The 17,909-nt window shown below is 47.1% G+C and overlaps 1 protein-coding gene across 3 annotated transcripts in view; it reads right to left on the bottom strand.

Moving 5' to 3' along the window:
• Positions 1-17,909, bottom strand: part of sycp3 (synaptonemal complex protein 3) — a 184,983-nt gene that overhangs the window by 22,786 nt on the left and 144,288 nt on the right. For all 3 annotated transcript variants that reach the window (XM_070858762.1, XM_070858760.1, XM_070858761.1), the window contains one exon: positions 3,258-3,357. In XM_070858762.1, the coding sequence (XP_070714863.1) occupies positions 3,258-3,357 (100 nt within the window). The remainder of the gene's footprint in view (positions 1-3,257; positions 3,358-17,909) is intronic.

The raw sequence follows: 17,909 nt of genomic DNA, 5'->3' as shown, positions 1-17,909 counted from the left end.
ACATGGTCCATGTTTCTGAGCCATACAGGAGGGCGGGTATTACTACAGCCCTGTAGACCATGAGCTTGGTGGCAGTTTTGAGGGCCTGATCTTCAAACACTCTTTTCCTCAGGCAGCCGAAGACTGCACTGGCGCACTGGAGGTGGTGTTGGATCTCATTGTCAATGCCTACTCTTGTTGATAGAGGCTCCCGAGATATGGGAAGTGGTCCACGTTGTCCGCGCTGTGGATCTTGATGTCTGGGGGGCAGTGCTTTGCGGCAAGGATAGGCTGGTGGAGGACCTTTGTCTTATTGATATTTAGCGTAAGGCCCATGCTTTCGTACGCCTCAGTAAACACGTCGACTTTGTCCTGGAGTTCAGCCTCTGTACTCTGTATGTGCGCAGATGCAGGCGTTGTCTGCGTACTGTAGCTTGACGACAGAGGTTGGGGTGGTCTTGAGACGGCGAAGGGTGAACAGGTTCCCACTAGTTAGGCGCTATATAAATGCAAGTTGTTGTTTAATATCCAACTGAACTACTAGAACAGAAAGAATGAATAAACTTCTATTTAATTAGCACCTTTCACGACCTCAGGACGTCTCAAAACGCTTTACAGCAAATGAAGTACTGTTGAAGTGTAGTCACTGTTGTGTCCAAATAGCTACAATATCCTATGATGTTTCTAGTACCACAGCAATTTAAAAAAAAAATCATGATTTAAAATTTAATTGGACGGGGGAGATTCTGTTCTTAGATGATGCTTACAATTAATATGCCTTTTAAAAAGCATAATTTATTCTTTTAAAATGAGACATTAAACTGAGATCTGCCTTGGACTGCTCTGCCAGTGCTCTCAGAGAGGTTGTTGAAAGGTGTGAGACTCTCATCTCTGAATCATAAGGTTGTGAGTTCAAGCTCCACTCCAGAGGCTTGAACACACTCCAGTGCTGCGCTGTCGGAGAACCGTCTTTTGGATGAGACGATAAACCTGTTATGTATGTAAACATTGTAACTGTGTAAGACTTGCCACTAGAGGGCGCAACTGTTGGAAGCCCAAGGGTCACCTGCACAACTCGTGCAAGGGAGTATAAAAGGTTGTCTGCCATGCTGCTTAGGCACTCTGGAGTTGTATTAAGGTCACATCAGTTTTAGCTCACAGTACTCAGTCTTGTGGAGTTCTTCCATACCTAACAAAACCGAGGCCCTCTCATGTAAAAGATCCCATGGCACTATCCTTGGTGACCTGGCCAACATCACTAAAACAGATTATCTGGTCATTTATTTCAATGCTGTTTGTGGAATCTTGCTGAGCAGAAATTGGCTGCCGTATTTCCTACATTACAACAGTGACTATACTTCCTGCTGGCACACCAGCGAGTTCACACTGGGGAGAGACCGTTCATCTGCTCTGAGTGTGGGAAGGGATTCACTCAGTCACCCAACCTGCTGAGACACCAATGAGTTCACAAGTGACTGCAGGGTTTGGATTCTGCTGTTATTGCTGCTGTTATTCACATCCTGCTGAACTGTGTTCATTCTGTTAGTTGGCGTTTGTTTCTGCTGATGTTAATAACCCTTCAACTAGGCTGGAGTTTAATATTTTGATATTTCAAAATAACTGTCGATATTTGATGTCTCCAAGATAAGAGGAGACTAATTGATGTCCTGTTTCTGACTGCTCCATTTTTGATTGGGGCAGAGGAGCAGTGAGAGATCAGGGCCCAGGAGCATCGTGATCGGGGCCCTGGAGCGAGGGTTCGGGGCCCAGGAGAGGCGAGGGCCCAGGGACAGCACGGGCCAGCCCACACTGCGATCTGTGGCTAGTAAGAGCATGCGTGCGCACTAGGTCCGTGTAGCAGAGCTTGGTCTCCAGGCGTCTTGGTTAACACTTGCCACTGAATCAAGACCTAGCTCTGTCAAGCCCGTGGCTGGCGTGCAACGGCCACCCCATGTTAAAAGAATCCATGCACAGGCATCTTCCACCCTTCAGGATGTAGTTCGGGACCTAGAATGTCAGGTCCCTCATTGAAACACCTGTGAACTCATCCCTTTTTGGTGTGGAAGCAGGTCATCCTCGATACGAGGGACTGCCTAATACTATACTATACTTCAAAACTGCTTCACTGGTTGTGAAGTGCTTTGGGATGTCATGAGATTGTGAAAGGTGCTATAGAAATGCAATCAATGAGATGACTTTCCTTTCTACTGCTCTCCTTCATAGACATTTAATCTCCTGGCTAAATCTTCCTGTGCGGGTTTTGTCCCAGACCCAGAGGTGGGGCATAATATCCAGACGGATCTTCGGCTTCAAAAATAACCTCATTTGCTCTACAAAAAGCCTTTTGCTTCTGATAAGAGGTCAGCCAACACTGAGATCAGGGAAAAGCGGAGATGTAGAACCACATAAAACAGTGGCAATGTAAAGTTACCCTTTAGAGTCGACGCTGAGGCTTTGGCCTCCTGTAAAAATCCAGTCATTGAAAATAAAAGCATTACATGGAAAGCACCTTCGCGTACACTTTCCTCCAGGAATGCTGGAATCAGTGAATTGTACTGGTGCACCTGCTTGTTTGGCCACTGCTTCAGGAACTCAGGACACTGCCTTAGTTTAAGCTGCTCTGATGGAGGAGATGCAAATACCTGGGAATCGATCAATATCCAGCAGAGCTAACTTTGGCTCACTCCAGCCGAGTGTGGGGGATGCGGGGGGGCGGAGCCTTGCTGACATGCTGAACAAAGATTATGGGTCTTGCTCCCCTGGCCACGGCAGAATCCACTCGGCTGATGCATCTGCCAGGGGTCCTCCCTCTCCACACTTGATCTGAGGATTGAGATGGGTCTAGCAAAGCTACTTTAGACACTACTTCACACATCACTGCAAGGTGCTACAAGTGTCACTTGGGCAATCGCCCCTGAGAATATGACCAACACCAGATGTACCCCAAACAGCCTGCGTTCATATAATTTCTCTCCACTGCCAACCTGGGCTTATTCTTGTGATACTTGGAGGATTCTGAATGAAGAAACTGTGGAACGGCTTTGTTAGAAAGTGGAGCTCAAATTATAAAAACTGCGTTAGGTCTATCTTAAAGACCTCAACTACCATGCATTTTTTAAAATTACTGAATGCTACTTTTCATTGCTTTATTCAGTCACGATAAATTCACATTTCGTTCAGTCCTAAGTAACATCCTGAAGAAATCTTGCGCATGTACAGATCAGTAGGTTAAACAGAAGACAAAATAACAATGTACAAGATAATGTCTAGACACTTACTTCTATTTTCTCTTCTTGGTCCTTGGCCTTTTGAATATCTTTCTCCCATTGCTGGAAGATTCCAGTAAATTGTTTACAGTACTCATCTGTCAGCTTTTGTCTATACAAATAAAACAAAGTAGAGCAAAAAATGATAGCGTGATCAATGCTCCCGACGGCTACTCAGTGACCCAACCTGAAACAACATCCATCACCACCAACACCATTCGCTGTCACCTCATACATCCGGAATGGCCCCTCGGCTAGGCACTTGCACAAGAATGAGCACTTTCAGGAGAAGGGCAGAATAAAAAGTCAAGAGACAAAATTGATGAATCTTGATCAGGACCAGATAGTAGATATGTGGCATAGACTCAACTTGGAACCAACTCATCGGCACTCCTGGTTCCTTTCAATAGGATTTGGGACAGATCGTATGATGTGAGCACTGGTGGATATTAGGATTTGGGCTACCTCCCAATATTTTGTACTCCTGCTCAATTCAATATCCACAGGGCAGCAAGCACTTCCTCTGACCAAAGTCTCTTGGGCAGTCAGCCTGCAGGCAGAAAATGAACTCTCTATTGTTGGGGTGCATACTGGAAACAGTACAGGTGAACAGTGTATTCCCGATCGATATCGATGGAAAGCCAAACATTGGCAAGCCACATAGTTCAGGCTAAAGCTAATCATTTTTGTATTAAGACACGGAAATAGCACAGAAGCAAAATTGATCCATCAGCAGAATGATAGATAATGGAACACTTGGGGGGCAACATTCGGGTACTTTGCGCCGCCCTTTAGCACCCGCAAGGTGGGGGGGGCACTAACAGGGCGCAAATGAGTTTTTTCCCGGGCGTGGCGAGAACAGCACCACCCGCTAAATTGGGTGGGGATTTTGCAGAGGCGCTAACAAGTAGCGCTTTGCTAGGCCGTGCCCATTGATGATGATGTCATCGCCGTGCACAGCGCCCCGTTACAGCCCCAAAAAAGAAATTTGTCGCACCCCATGTTCCCACCTGATGCTGACAATGACAGTTTCAGCTGTTGAGTTGCAGTTGGGAGTCGGCTGGTGGAGCGCTATTTAAAGGCGACATCTTTAGAAAAATTTTTTGTCGGCCATTACTGTTTGCAGCTTACTAAAACATAGGTATATACTGGATGTTGGACAGATTTGATAATTTTCAGTTAGAAACATAGAAATTTACAGCACAGAAGGAGGCCATTTCGGCCCATTGTGTCCGCGCCAGCCGACAAAGTGCCGCACGGCCCTTGGTCAGCAGCCTTGAGGGTTACATACAAACCTATGAACAAATGACGGAAAGGCAAAGAGCACCCAGTGCAACCAGTCCGCCTCACACAACTGCGGCACCCCTTGCACCGAAACATTCTACACTCCACCCCAACTGGAGCCATATGATCTCCTGGGAGAGGCAAAAAACAAATAAAAACCCAGGCCAATTTAGGGAGAAATAAATCTCGGAAAATTCCTCTCCAACCCATCCAGATGATCGAAACTAGTCCAGGAGATCACCCTGGCTGTATTCGATTCCCTGCAGTATTTACCATTATATCTGCGCCGTCCAACAAAAGGTCATCCAGTCTAATCCCAATTACCAGCTCTAGGTCTGTAACCCTGCAGGTTATGGCACTTTAAGTGCCCATCCAACCATCTCTTAAAAGTGGTGAGGGTTTCTGTATCCACCACTCTTCCAGGCAATGAGTTCCAGATCCCCACAACCCTCTGCATAAAGAAGCCCCCCTTCAAATCCTCTCTAAACCTTCCACCAACCACCTTAAAACTATGCCCCCTCGTAATAGACCCCTCCACCAATAGAAATAGACCCTTATTATCCACTATGTCCAGGCCCCTCAATATTTTGTACACCTCAATAAGGTCTCCTCTCCATCTCCTCTGTTCCAATGAGAACAAACCCAGCCTGTTCAATCTGTCCTTATAATTAAGATTCTCCACTCCAGGCAGCATCCTAGTAAGTCTCCTCTGCACCCTCTCTAGTGCACTCACGTCCTTCCTATAATACAGCGAACAGAACTGCACGCAGTACTCCAGCTGTGGCCTAACCAAAGTATTATACAATTTAAGCAAAACCTCCCTGCTCTTATATTCTATGCCTCGGCCAATAAAGGCAAGCATTCCATATGCCTTCTTAACCACCTTATCCACCTGGCCTGCTACTTTCAGGGATCTGTGGACAAGCACTCCAAGGTCCCTTTGTTCATCTACACTATGAAGTGGCCTACCGCTTAATGTGTATACCCTTTCCTTATTAGCCCTCCCAAAGTGCATCACCTCACACTTCTCTGAATTAAATTCCATTTGCCACTGCTCTGCCCACCTGACTAGTAGATTGATATCCTCCTGCAGCCCATGACTTTCCTCTTCATTATCAACCACACAGCCAATTTTAGTGTTGTCTGCAAACTTCTTAATCATAATCCCTATATTCAAATCTAACTTGTTGATATATACTACAAAAAGCAAGGGACCCTGTATTGAGCACTGCGGAACCCCACCGGAAACATCCTTCCAGTCACAAAAACATCCATCAACCATTACCCTTTGCTTCCGACCTTCAAGCCAATTTTGGATCCAACTTGCCACTTTGCCCTGGATCCCATGGGCTTTAACCTTCATGACCAGTCTACCATGTGGGACCTTATCAAAAGCTTTGCTAAAGTCCATATACACTACATCGTATGCACTACCCTCATCGATCATCTTGGTTACCGCCTCAAAAAATTCAGTCAGGTTAGTCAAACACGATCTTTCCTTAACAAATCCATGCTGACTGTCCCTAATTAATCCTTGATTTTCCAAATGTAGATTTATCCTGTCTTTCAGAATTTTTTCCAATAATTTTCCCAAGACTGAGGTTAGGCTGACAGGCCTGTAATTAGTCGGCCTATCTCTTTCTCCCTTCTTAAACAAGGGTACTACATTAGCAATTCTCCAATCCTCTGGCACCATGCCCAAATCCAAAGAGGACTGGAAAATGATGGTCAAGGCCATTTCCTCTTTTACTTCGCTCAACAGCCTGGGATGCATTTCAAAGCTGCTAAACCCCGTAATACTTCCTCTCTCACTATATAGTTATTTCATCCAGAATATCACACTCCTCTTTGATAGCAGAATCTGCATTGCCCCTTTCCTTTGTGAAAACAGATGCAAAGTATTCGTTAAGAACCTTACCAACACCTTCCACCGCCACACAAAGATTACCCTCAAGGTCTCGAATAGACCCTACCCTTTCTTTAGTTACCCTCTTACTCTTAATATATTTATAGAATATCTTAACGTTTCCTTAATTTTACTAGCCAAGAATTTATCGTGTTCTCTCATAGCATTCCTAATATCCTTTTTAATTTTGCCTCTTAACATTCTATATACCTCTAAAGATTCTATAGTATTTAGCCGTTGGTATATGACATAAGTGTCTCTTTTTTTCTTTATCCTCCCATGTAAGTCCCTAGACATCCAGGGGGCTCTAGAATTATTGTTCCCAACCTTTTTCTTTAAGGGCACATGTTTGGCCTGAGCCTTCCGGATCTCCTCCTTGAATGCCTCCCACTGTTCCGACACCAATTTACCCACAAGTAGCTGTTTCCACTCCACTGTGGGCAAATCACACCTTAATTTAGCAAAAATTAGCTTTTCCCCAATTCTGGACTTTTATTCCAGGCTTATCCTTGTCCTTATCCATAACCAACTTGAATCTGACTGAATTATGGTCACTGGCACCCAAGTGCTCTCCCACTAATACCCCTTCAACCTGCCCAACTTCATTCCCCAAAACTAAATCCAAGATCGCCCCCTCTTGTGTTGGACTTGCTAGATACTGACTAAAAAAGTTCTCTTGAATGCATTTCAAGAATTCCGCACCCTCTATACCTTTCACACTAAATTTGTCCCAATCAATATTTGGATAGTTAAAATCCCCTGCTATTACTACCCTATGGCTTTTGGACTTCACAGCAATTTGCCTACATATTTGCTCCTCTATCTCCCTCCCACTGTTTGGGGGTCTATAATACACACCCAGCAGTGTGATCGTCACTTTTTTATTTTTCAATTCGACTCATATGGCCTCATTTGATGATCCCTCTAACATATAATCCCTCCTCACCTCTGTAATAGTTTCTTTAATCAGTACCGCGACACCCCTCTCCCCATTTTTACCTCCCCTCTCTATCTTGTCTAAAAATCCTATAACCAGGAATAATGATCTGCCAAACCTGCCCCTCTTTCAGCCATGTTTCTGTAATGGCTATAATGTCATACTCCCAAGTGTCTACCTGTGCTCTTAGCTCATACGCCTTATTCGCTATACTCCTTGCATTATATACCATTTAGCACAGGAAGACCTCCTTGCTTAGTATTTACTAAGCCTTGTTTTCTCTGTCTTACAGATTTGCTTTCTAGATTCTTGTTATCCAATTTCTGCTTTACTTCCTTCCCTTTTGAATTTGTTCTCAGGTTCCCATCCCCCAGCCAAGCTAATTTAAACTCTCCCCAACAGCACTAGCAAAACTCCCCGCGAGGATATTGGTCCCAGCGCTGTTGAGGTGCAACCCGTCCGGTTTGCACAGGTCCCATCTCCCCCAGAAGCGGTCCAAATGCCTCAAGAATTTAAAGCCCTCCCTCCTACACCAACTTTCCAGCCACGTGTTCATCCTCTCTATCCTTTTATTCTTGTACTCATTAGCACGTGGCACCATTAGCAGTCTACCAGTAGTAACCCGGAGATTACTACCTTTGAGGTCCTACCCTTTAATTTTCTTCTTAGCTCCCAAAATTCTGCCTGTAGGACCTCATCCCTCTTTTCACTATGTCGTTGGTCCCGATATGGACCACGACCCCTAGCTGTTCACCCTCCCCCCCAGGATGCCCTGCGTCCGCTCTGTGACAGCCTTGACCCTGGCACCAGGGAGGCACCAACCATTCGGGAGTCATGTCTACGGCCACAGAAACGCCTGTCTGTTCCCCTAACTATAGAATCCCCTATCACTAGAGCTATTTTATTCTTCGTCCCTCCCCCCCTGTGCAGCTGAGCCACCAGTGGTGCCTTGGAATTGGCTCTGGCTGCACTCCCCAGAGACACCATTGTCCTTACCGATACTCAAAAGTGAATATTGGTTTGAAAGTGAGATAGACTCACGGGGGATTCCTGCACTACCTGCCTAGCATTCTTACTACGTCTGGTGGTCAACCATTACCCCTCTGCGTGTACGCCTTTAAGCTGCAGGGTGACCACCTCCTGAAACATGCTATCCACGTAGATCTCAACCTCACGGATGCACCGTATTGAGTCCACCTGCTGCTCCAGCTCCGAAACGCGAAGCTCGAATAGTTGAAGCTGGAGACACTTCCTGCACATGTGGTCATCTAGGCTGCGCGAAACGTCCAGGACTTCCCACATGCCGCAGGATGTGCACTCCACAGGACTGAGCTGCCCTGCCATCCCTCTAGTTAAGACTTATCTAGTTTAAAATCTAATTAAAAAGAAATAGAGACAAGAGAAATATTTACCAACTCACCTCACCGACCTCTGTGGCCTCCCGAACTCACTGACCTCTGTGGCCTCCGAACTCCCGACCTCTGAACTCATCGACCTCTGTAGTTGCCGAACTCCCAATCTCTGTGGCCTCCGAACTCCCGACCTCTATGGCCTCTGAACTCCAGACCTCTGTGGCCTCCGAACTCCCGACCTCTGTGGCATCCGAACTCCCGACTGACTGACCTCCTGAGTCGCCGAACTCCCGACTGACCGACCTCTGGACTTGCCGAACTCCCGACTGATCGATCTCTCGATTCGACGAACTCCCGACTGACTGATTATTCTGCCTCTTAACCATTCCTGTGTTTCATTAAAGGCAGGTTTGAAACAATATTTGTATCGTTTCATAGGGGCTGTGTTGGCACTCGACCTTCTGTTCCAACATCGGAGGCAACTTAGGCAGAGAGAAAGGCAGAGAGAAAGACAGGGAGAAAGGCAGCCTAATGTGGCCAGAGGGAGGAAGCCCAACAGGGCTGGCAACAGGAGATCTTACCCTCCCAGGGTATTCCGGCAGCAGTCCTACATCAGTTTCACTGAGTAGCAGTGTGTTCGAAGGCTGCGCTTCAGCAAGGACGTGGTCACAAAGCTCTGCCATCTCCTGCACCCAGACCTTGAGCCTCAGACCAGGGTAAGCACGGCCTCTCTCAGTGGCAGTCAAGATCACCATCACGCTCAATTTCTACATCAAGGGACAATCCAGTGTGCAAGAAGAGACATCTCCAACATCTCCCAGTTTGCCATTCATTGCTCTAGCCGCGAGGTTGCAGATGCTCTGCACAAAAGAAGGGAATAGATATCCTTCCCCGTGCCAGGATAGCGGGCTTCCCCATGGTGCAGGGTGCCACTGACTGCACCCTTGTCACTTTGCGAGCACAATCCTGAGGTATTCCGTAACCGCGAAGGCTCCCACTCACTGAATGTGCAGTAGATGTCATGTATGTAACCATCATGCAATGGTAATCTTCATGTAACTGTAACCTTCATGCAACTCCTGTACACTGTACTTATACCCTAGAAATGCACACCCTGACCACAGGGTGTGAACTTGTGGGAGATACTCCTCACCTGGGTTTCCAGGTATAAAAGGGGAGGTCCCACACAGGGTCAGCACTCCTTCATCCTGGGAATAAAGGTTAAGGTCACGTAGTGACTGTGTCTACAGTACATGTCTCGTGTGAGTTTGTAGTACAGTGCAGGGACACCATAGTAGGTGTGCGACCACACACGCTGAATCCTCACAGCCAATGCCCACTATTCTGGCAGCAGCCACGATGCATTCATCCTGTGCCAGACCAGTGTGCCAACTCTGTTCCAGCCACCACATCAAGCTCACAGCTGGCTGCTCGGAGACAAGGGCTATCCGCTCTCCATCATCATCATCATAGGCAGTCCCTTGGAATCGAGGAAGACTTGCTTCCACTCCTGAAGTGAGTTCTTTGGTGGCTGAACAGTCCAATACGAGAGCCACAGACTCTGTCACAAGTGGAACAGATAGTCGTTGAGGGGAGGGGTGAGTGGGACTGGTTTGCCGCACACTCTTTCCGCTGCCTGCGCTTGATTTCTGCATGCTCTCGGCGTTGATTCTCGAGGTGCTCAGCACCCTCTCGGATGCACTTCCTCCACTTAAGGCGGTCTTGGGCCAGGGACTCCCAGGTGTCAGTGGGGATGTCGCACGTTATCAGGGAGGCTTTGAGGGTGTTCTTGTAGCGTTTCCGCTGCCCACCTTTGGCTCGTTTGCCGTGAAGGAGCTCTGAGTAGAGCACTTGCTTGGGAAGTCTCGTGTCTGGCATGCGGACTATGTGGCCTGCCCAGCGGAGCTGGTCGAGTGTGATCATTGCTTCAATGCTGGGAATGTTAGCCAGGAGATTTGTAGGATCTTGCGAAGACATTGTTGGTGATATTTCTCCAGCAACTTGAGGTGTCTACTGTGTAGGGTCCATGTCTCTGAGCCATATAGGAGGGCAGATATTACTACAGCCCTGTAGACCATGAGCTTGGTGGCAGTTTTGAGGGCTTGGTGGTCTTCAAACACTCTTTTCCTCAGGCGGCCGAAGGCTGCACTGGACGCGGTGTTGGATCTCGTCGTCGATGCCTGCTCTTGTCGATGCCTGCGTCTGCGCACACAGAGGCTGAACTCCAGGATATAGTTGACGTATTTACTGAGGCGTATGAAAGCATGGGCCTTACCCAAGACAAAGGTCCTCCACCAGCTTGTCCTCACCGCACAGCACTGCCCTCCAGTCATCAAGATCCACGGCGCCGTCCTGGACACTGTGGACCACTTCCCGTATCTCGGGAGCCTCCTATCAACATCCGCTCTCCACCTGGCTCATGACTCCCCTCCGCATCCCCAACACTCTTGTCATGCACTCATACAATGAGACCCATGCTGCCACCAGGAATATCATTGAGCAGACCATCGGAGTGCTCAAACAACGGTTCCACTACCATGACCGCTCGGGAGGAGTCCTCCAGTACTTGCCTGAGCGGGTGTCCCTATTCGTCATCGCCTGCTGCATGCTGCACAACCTGGCCATCATGAGGGCACAGCTATTGCCACCAGGCATAGCTCCACCACATCAGGAGGAGGAAGAGGAGAAGGATGAGGAGAAGCAGGAACAGCAATACACAATCGGGATTCTGCATGGGCAGTTCACGACCATCTCATCAGACTTTGGTTCCAGTGAATTCCATCCCACTTCCCGGTTCCTCAGGACGTCCCCATCACCACATCAATTTGCGCTTCCATACCAAAGCCCCAAAACTGAAATGAGAGACACCAGCAAAGATGAAACATTGTAATTAAAATTTAAGTCATAGCAATTAAGAGTATCATAGGGAACAAATGTATTTAAGAATCATCCTTGTGCATTATTTATATCCCCTTTGGTTTAACTATTCTACAACCCCCCCTCATCATGTCCCCTGTGGCTGCAGCACGGCTGGCGGAAGGCTGTTGTGTGTCATGGCCAGAAACTACAGATGGCCTTGCAGGACGCCGTCGACCAGCTCTGGGCCTGGAAGGCCAGGCTGTAGACAGCACCACCTGAGGCTGGACGCCGGCAGTCTGCACTGGCTGGGTGACAGGCAGCGACAAGTGCAATGGCGGATTGGCAGTGGTGCTTTCAGGAATGCTGCCAACCTGAGCGAGGATAGCAGGTTCCTGCTCCACTGACCCACAGCCACTTCCTCGGGGCAGCACCTCAGCATCCCCATCAATCTGCTGGAACATAGATTGGTGGCCTGCTGCAACTCCGTGAGATCCTCAGTCAACTGTGGTGGGCCCAGCAGCGAAGGCAGCAGTCAAAGCACGTGTGGCATCCAGCTGGGACTGCATGAGAGCAGTCTGAGATTCGATGCCAACAGTCATTGACTGCATGGCAGTACCAAGACGTTGTGTGGCATCCAGCTGAGACTGCACGAGAGCAGTCTAAGATTCAATGCCACCAACCATTGTCTGCATTACAGCACTAAGACGTTGCGCTGCTGTAGTGCAATGGAAGCTGCCACATCACCCATGACATGCATCATGAGGTCTGGATCCACACAGGGAGTCATCTCTCTGGAAGTCCACCGTCGTTTGCAGATTAGAAATGATGGGCTTCATGCTGTGCGCAGAGCTCTGTGCAATGCTGGAGGTGGACTCCTCCACACTTCTTACCATCGCGGAGATGCTCTCGGGCACCCTTGCCATTGCAACTATCATGTCGCTGTACATGGCCATCACCCTGTGAATGCCTCCCCATCGAGGTCCTCATCTGAGTCCTGTGCAGAACTCGCATGCAAACAGTCCCTCCGGGGAGCTGGCTCCCGAGGTACCCTTTCCCCTTGACCTTGCTGCAGCCCGCTAGGCCCCAGTGCATCATTCAGTGCAGACCCCTCTGCTAAGCTAACCTCTAAGGACCACATAGTGCCAGTCTCTGGTAATTATAGGCCAGTCAGCCTAACCTCGGTGGTGTGAAATTTATTGGAAAAAATTCTAAAGGACAGGATAAATCTTCATTTCGAAAGACATAAATTTGTTAAGGGAAAGTCGTGTCTGAAAAACTTGATTGAAATTTTTGTGGAAGGTAACAAGGAGGGTTGATGAGGGTAGTGGGTTTGATGTAGTGTACATGGATTTCGGCAAGGTTTTTGATAAGGTCCCACATGGCAGACTGGTCATGAAAGTAAAAGCCCATGGGATCCAGGGCAAAGTGGCAAGTTGGATCCAAAATTGGCTCGAAAGGCAGGAAGCAGAGGGTAATGATTGATGAATGTTTTTGTGACTGGAAGGCTGTTTCCAGTGGGGTTCCACAGGGCTCGGTATTAGGTCCCTTGCTTTTTGTGGTATACATCAATGATCTAGACCTGCATATAGAGAGTATGATTAAGAAGTTTGCAGATGATGCTAAAATCGGCTGTGTGGTTGATAATGAAGAAGAAAGCTATAGACTGCAGGAAGATATCAATCAACTGGTCAGGTGGGTAGAACAGTGGCAAATGGAATTCAATCTGGAGAAGTGTGAAGTAATGCATTTGGGGAGGGCGAGCAAGGAAATGGAATACACATTAAATGGTAGGATCCTGAGAAGTGTAGAGGAACAAAGGGATTTTGGAGTGCAAGTCCACAGATCCCTGAAGGTAGCAGGCCAGGTAGATAAGGTGGTTAAGAAGGCATAACGAATTATTAGCCGAGGCATAGAATACAAGAGCAGGAGGGGTTATGCTTGAACTGTATAAAACACTGGTTAGGTTACAGCTAGAGTACTGTGTGCAGTTCTGGTCACCGCATTACAGAAAGGATGTGATCGCACTGAAGAGGATATGGAGGAGATTTACAAGGATGTTGCCAGGAGTGGAGAATCTTAGCTATGAGGACAGATTGGATAAGCTGGGTTTGTTTACCTTGGAACAGAGGAGGCTGAGGGGAGACCTCATTGGGGTGTATAAAATTATGAGGGGCCAAGATAGAGTAGATAGAAAGGGCCAATTTCCCTTAGCAGAGGAGTCAACAACCAGGGGGCATAAATTTAAAGTAATTGGTAGAAGGTTTTGAGGGGAAATTTCTTCACCCAGATGGTGGTGGGGGTCTGGAACACACTGCTTGAAAGGGTGATAGAGGCAGAAACTCTCACCACATTTAAAAAGTACTTGGATGTGCACCTGAAGTGCTGTAAGCTGCAGGGTTACGGACCTAGAGTTGGAAAGTGGGATTAGGCTGGATACCACAGACAATATGGGCCGAAATGGCCTCCTTCCGTGCTGTAAATTTCTACGATTCTATGGTGCCTGCGGTCCTCTTCTCCCTCCTGAATGTGCTTGGGGGGGCGGGAGGCTCAGGTACAGGCTGCACATTTGCTGACTGATTATCTGAAAGCATAAATGGCACATGACTCGCGTTAAGGTGAGAGCAGGAATGGAGCAAGGAAGGCAGGCAGTATCAAGAGCTGGAAAGTCATCAAGCCTACTGGTTTGACGGGGAAATGAGATGAAAAAGGGAGAGTCAATAAAAATACCGTTGTTGCCCTCAGCGTGGTTGACATCGCCACCGGCCACAGCACCCACCACCTGCGGGCCAATAAGCCGCAGTACTCGCACCTCCAGGTCAGTGAGCTCCTGCAGTTGATGTTCACCCCCGCCTGTTGTAAGAACATAAGAAATAGGAGCAGGAGAAGGCCATTTGGCCATTCGAGCCTACTCCGCCATTTAATACGATCATGGCTGATCCGATCATGGACTCAGGCCCACTTCCCTGCCCGCTCCTCATAACTTCTTATTCCCTTATCGGTTAAGAAACTGTCTATCTCTGTCTTAAATTTATTCAATGACCCAGCTTTCACAGCTCTCTGAGGCAGCAAATTCCACAGATTTATAACTTTTAGAGAAAAAATTTTCTCCTCATTTCACTTTTAAATGGGCGGCCCCTTAGTCTAAGATTATGCCCCTAGTTCTTGTCTCCCCTAACAGTAGAAACATCCTCTCTGCATCCACCTTGTCAAGCCCCCTCATAATTGTATACATTTCGCTAAGTCCACCTCTCATTCTTCTGAATGATTAGAGGCCCAACCTACTCAACCTTTTCTCATAAGTCAACCCCCTCATCTCTGGAATCAACCTAGTGAAACTTCTAGGAGCTAGGAGTTACATTAAAAAGTAGGGCCTCAAAGGTAGTAATCTCAGGATTGCTACCAGTGCCATGTGCTAGTCAGAGTAGGAATCGCAGGATAGCTCAGATGAATACGTGGCTTGAGGAGTGGTGCAGAAGGGAGGGATTCAAATTCCTGGGACATTGGAACCGGTTCTGGGGGAGGTGGGACCAGTACGAACCGGACGATCTGCACCTGGGCAGGACCGGAACCAATGTCCGAGGGGGACTGTTTCTAGTGCTGTTGGGGAGGGGTTAAACTAATACGGCAGGAGGATGGGAACCTATGCAGGGAGACAGAGGGAAGTAAAATAGGGGCAGAAGCAAAAGATAGAAAGAAGAAAAGTAAAAGTGGAGGGCAGAGAAACCCAAGGCAAAAATCAAAAAGGGCAACATTGCAGCAAAATTAAAAAGACAAGCCTGAAGGCTCTGTGCCTCAATGCAAGGCGTATTCGTAATAAGGTGGACGAATTAACTGCACAGGCAGCAATTAATTAATATGATATAATTGGTATCACGGAGACAGGGCTCCAGGGTGACCAAGGCTGGGAACTCAACATCCAGGGGTATTCAACATTCAGGAAGAATAGACAGAAAGGAAAAGGAGGTGGGTAGCATTGCTGGTTAAAGCAGAAATTAATGCAATAGTAAGGAAGGACATTAGCTTGGCTGATGTGGAATCTGTATGGGTGGAGCTGCGGAATACCAAAGGGCAGAAAACGCAAGTGGGAGATGTGTACAGACCACCAAACAGTAGTAGTGAGGTTGGGGACAGCATCAAACAAGAAATTAGGGATGCGTGCAATAAAGGTACAGCAGTTATCATGGGCAACTTTAATCTGCATATAGACTGGGCTAACCAAACTGGTAGCAATACGGTGGAGGAGGATTTCCTGGAGTGTATTAGAGATGGTTTTCTGGATCAATATGTCGAGGAAACAACTAGAGGGCTGGTCATCCTAGACTGGATGATGTGTAATGAGAAAGGATTAATAGCAATCTTGTTGTGCGAGGCCCCTTGAGGAAGAGTGACCATAATATGGTAGAATTCTTTATTAAGATGGAGAGTGACACAGTTAATTTAGAGACTAGGGTCCTGAACTTAAGGAAAGGTAACTTCGATGGTACGAGATGGGAATTGGCTAGAATAGATTGGCAAATGATATTTAAAGGGTTGACGGTGGATAGGCAATGGCAAACATTTAAAGATCACATGGATAAACTTCAACAATTGTACATCCATGTCTGGAGTAAAAATAAAACGGGGAAGGTGGCTCAACCGTGGCTAACAAGGGAAATTAAGATAGTGTTAAATCCAAGAGGCATATAAATTGGTCAGAAAAAGCAGCAAACCTGAGGACTGGGAGAAATTTAGAAGTCAGCAGAGGAGGACAAAGGGTTTAATTAGGAGGGGGAAATAGAGTATGAGAGGAAGCTTGCCGGGAACATAAAAACTGACTGCAAAAGCTTCTATAGATATGTGAAGAGAAAAAGATTAGTGAAGACAAATGTAGGTCCCTTGCAGTCAGATTCAGGTGAATTTATAATGGGGAACAAAGAAATGGCAGACCAGTTGAACAAATACTTTGGTTCTGTCATCACGAAGGAAGACACAAATAACCTTCCGGAAGTACTATGGGACTGAGGGTCTAGTGAGAAGGAGGAACTGAAGGATATCCTTATTAGGCGGGAAATTGTGTTCGGGAAATTGATGGGACTGAAGGCTGATAAATCCCTGGGGCCTGATAGTCTGCATCCCAGAGTACTTAGGGAAGTGGCCCTGGAAATAGTGGATGCATTGGTGATCATTTTCCAACAGTCTATCGACTCTGGATCAGTTCCTATGGACTGGAGGGTAGCTAATGTAACACCACTTTTTAAGAAAGGAGGGAGAGAGAAAACAGGTAATTATAGACCAGTTAGCCTGACATCAGTAGTGGGGAAAATGTTGGAATCAATTATTAAAGATGAAATAACAGCACATTTGGAAAGCAGTGATAGGATCGGTCCAAGTCAGCATGGATTTATGAAAGGGAAATCATGCTTGACAAATCTTCTAGAATTTTTTGAGGATGTAATTAGGAGAATGGACAAGGGAGAACCAGTGGATGTGCTGTATTTGGACTTTCAAAAGGCTTCTGACAAGGTTCCACACAAGAGATTGGTGTGCAAAATTAAAGCACATGGTATTGGAGGTAATGTACTGATGTGGATAGAGAACTGGTTGGCAGACAGGAAGCAGAGAGTCGGGATAAACAGGTCCTTTTCAGAATGGCAGGCAGTGACTAGTGGGGTGCCGCAGGGCTCAGTGCTGGGACCCCAGCTATTTACAATATACATTAATGATTTAGATGAAGGAATTGAGTGTAATATCTCCAAGTTTGCAGATGACACTAAACTGGGTGGCGGTGTGAGTTGTGAGGAGGACGCTAAGAGGCTGCAGAGTGACTTGGACAGGTTAAGTGAACGGGCAAATGCATGGCAGATGCAGTATAATGTGAATAAATATGAGGTTATCCACTTTGGGGGCAAAAACACGAAGGCAGAATATTATCTGAATGGCGGCAGATTAGGAAAAGGGGAGGTGCAACAAGACCTGGGTGTCATGGTACATCAGTCATTGAAAGTTGGCATGCAGGTACAGCAGGCGGTGAAGAAGGCAAATGGTATGTTGGCCTTCAAATTTGAGTATAGGAGCAGGGAGGTCTTACTGCAGTTGTACAGGGCCTTGGTTAGGCCTCCCCTGGAATATTGTGTTCAGTTTTGGTTTCCTAATCTGAGGAAGGACGTTCTTGCTATTGAGTGAGAGCAGCGAAGGTTCACCAGACTGATTCCCAGGATGGCTGGACTGACATATGAGGAGAGACTGAATCGACTGGGCCATTATTCACTGGAGTTTAGAAGGATGAGAGGGGATCTCATAGAAACATATAAAATTCTGACGGGACTGGACAGGTTAGATGCAGGAAG

Source organism: Pristiophorus japonicus, chromosome 17 (assembly GCF_044704955.1).
Source record: "Pristiophorus japonicus isolate sPriJap1 chromosome 17, sPriJap1.hap1, whole genome shotgun sequence".
NCBI lineage: Eukaryota > Metazoa > Chordata > Chondrichthyes > Pristiophoridae > Pristiophorus > Pristiophorus japonicus.
This window is presented reverse-complemented; position numbering and strand designations above follow the sequence as displayed.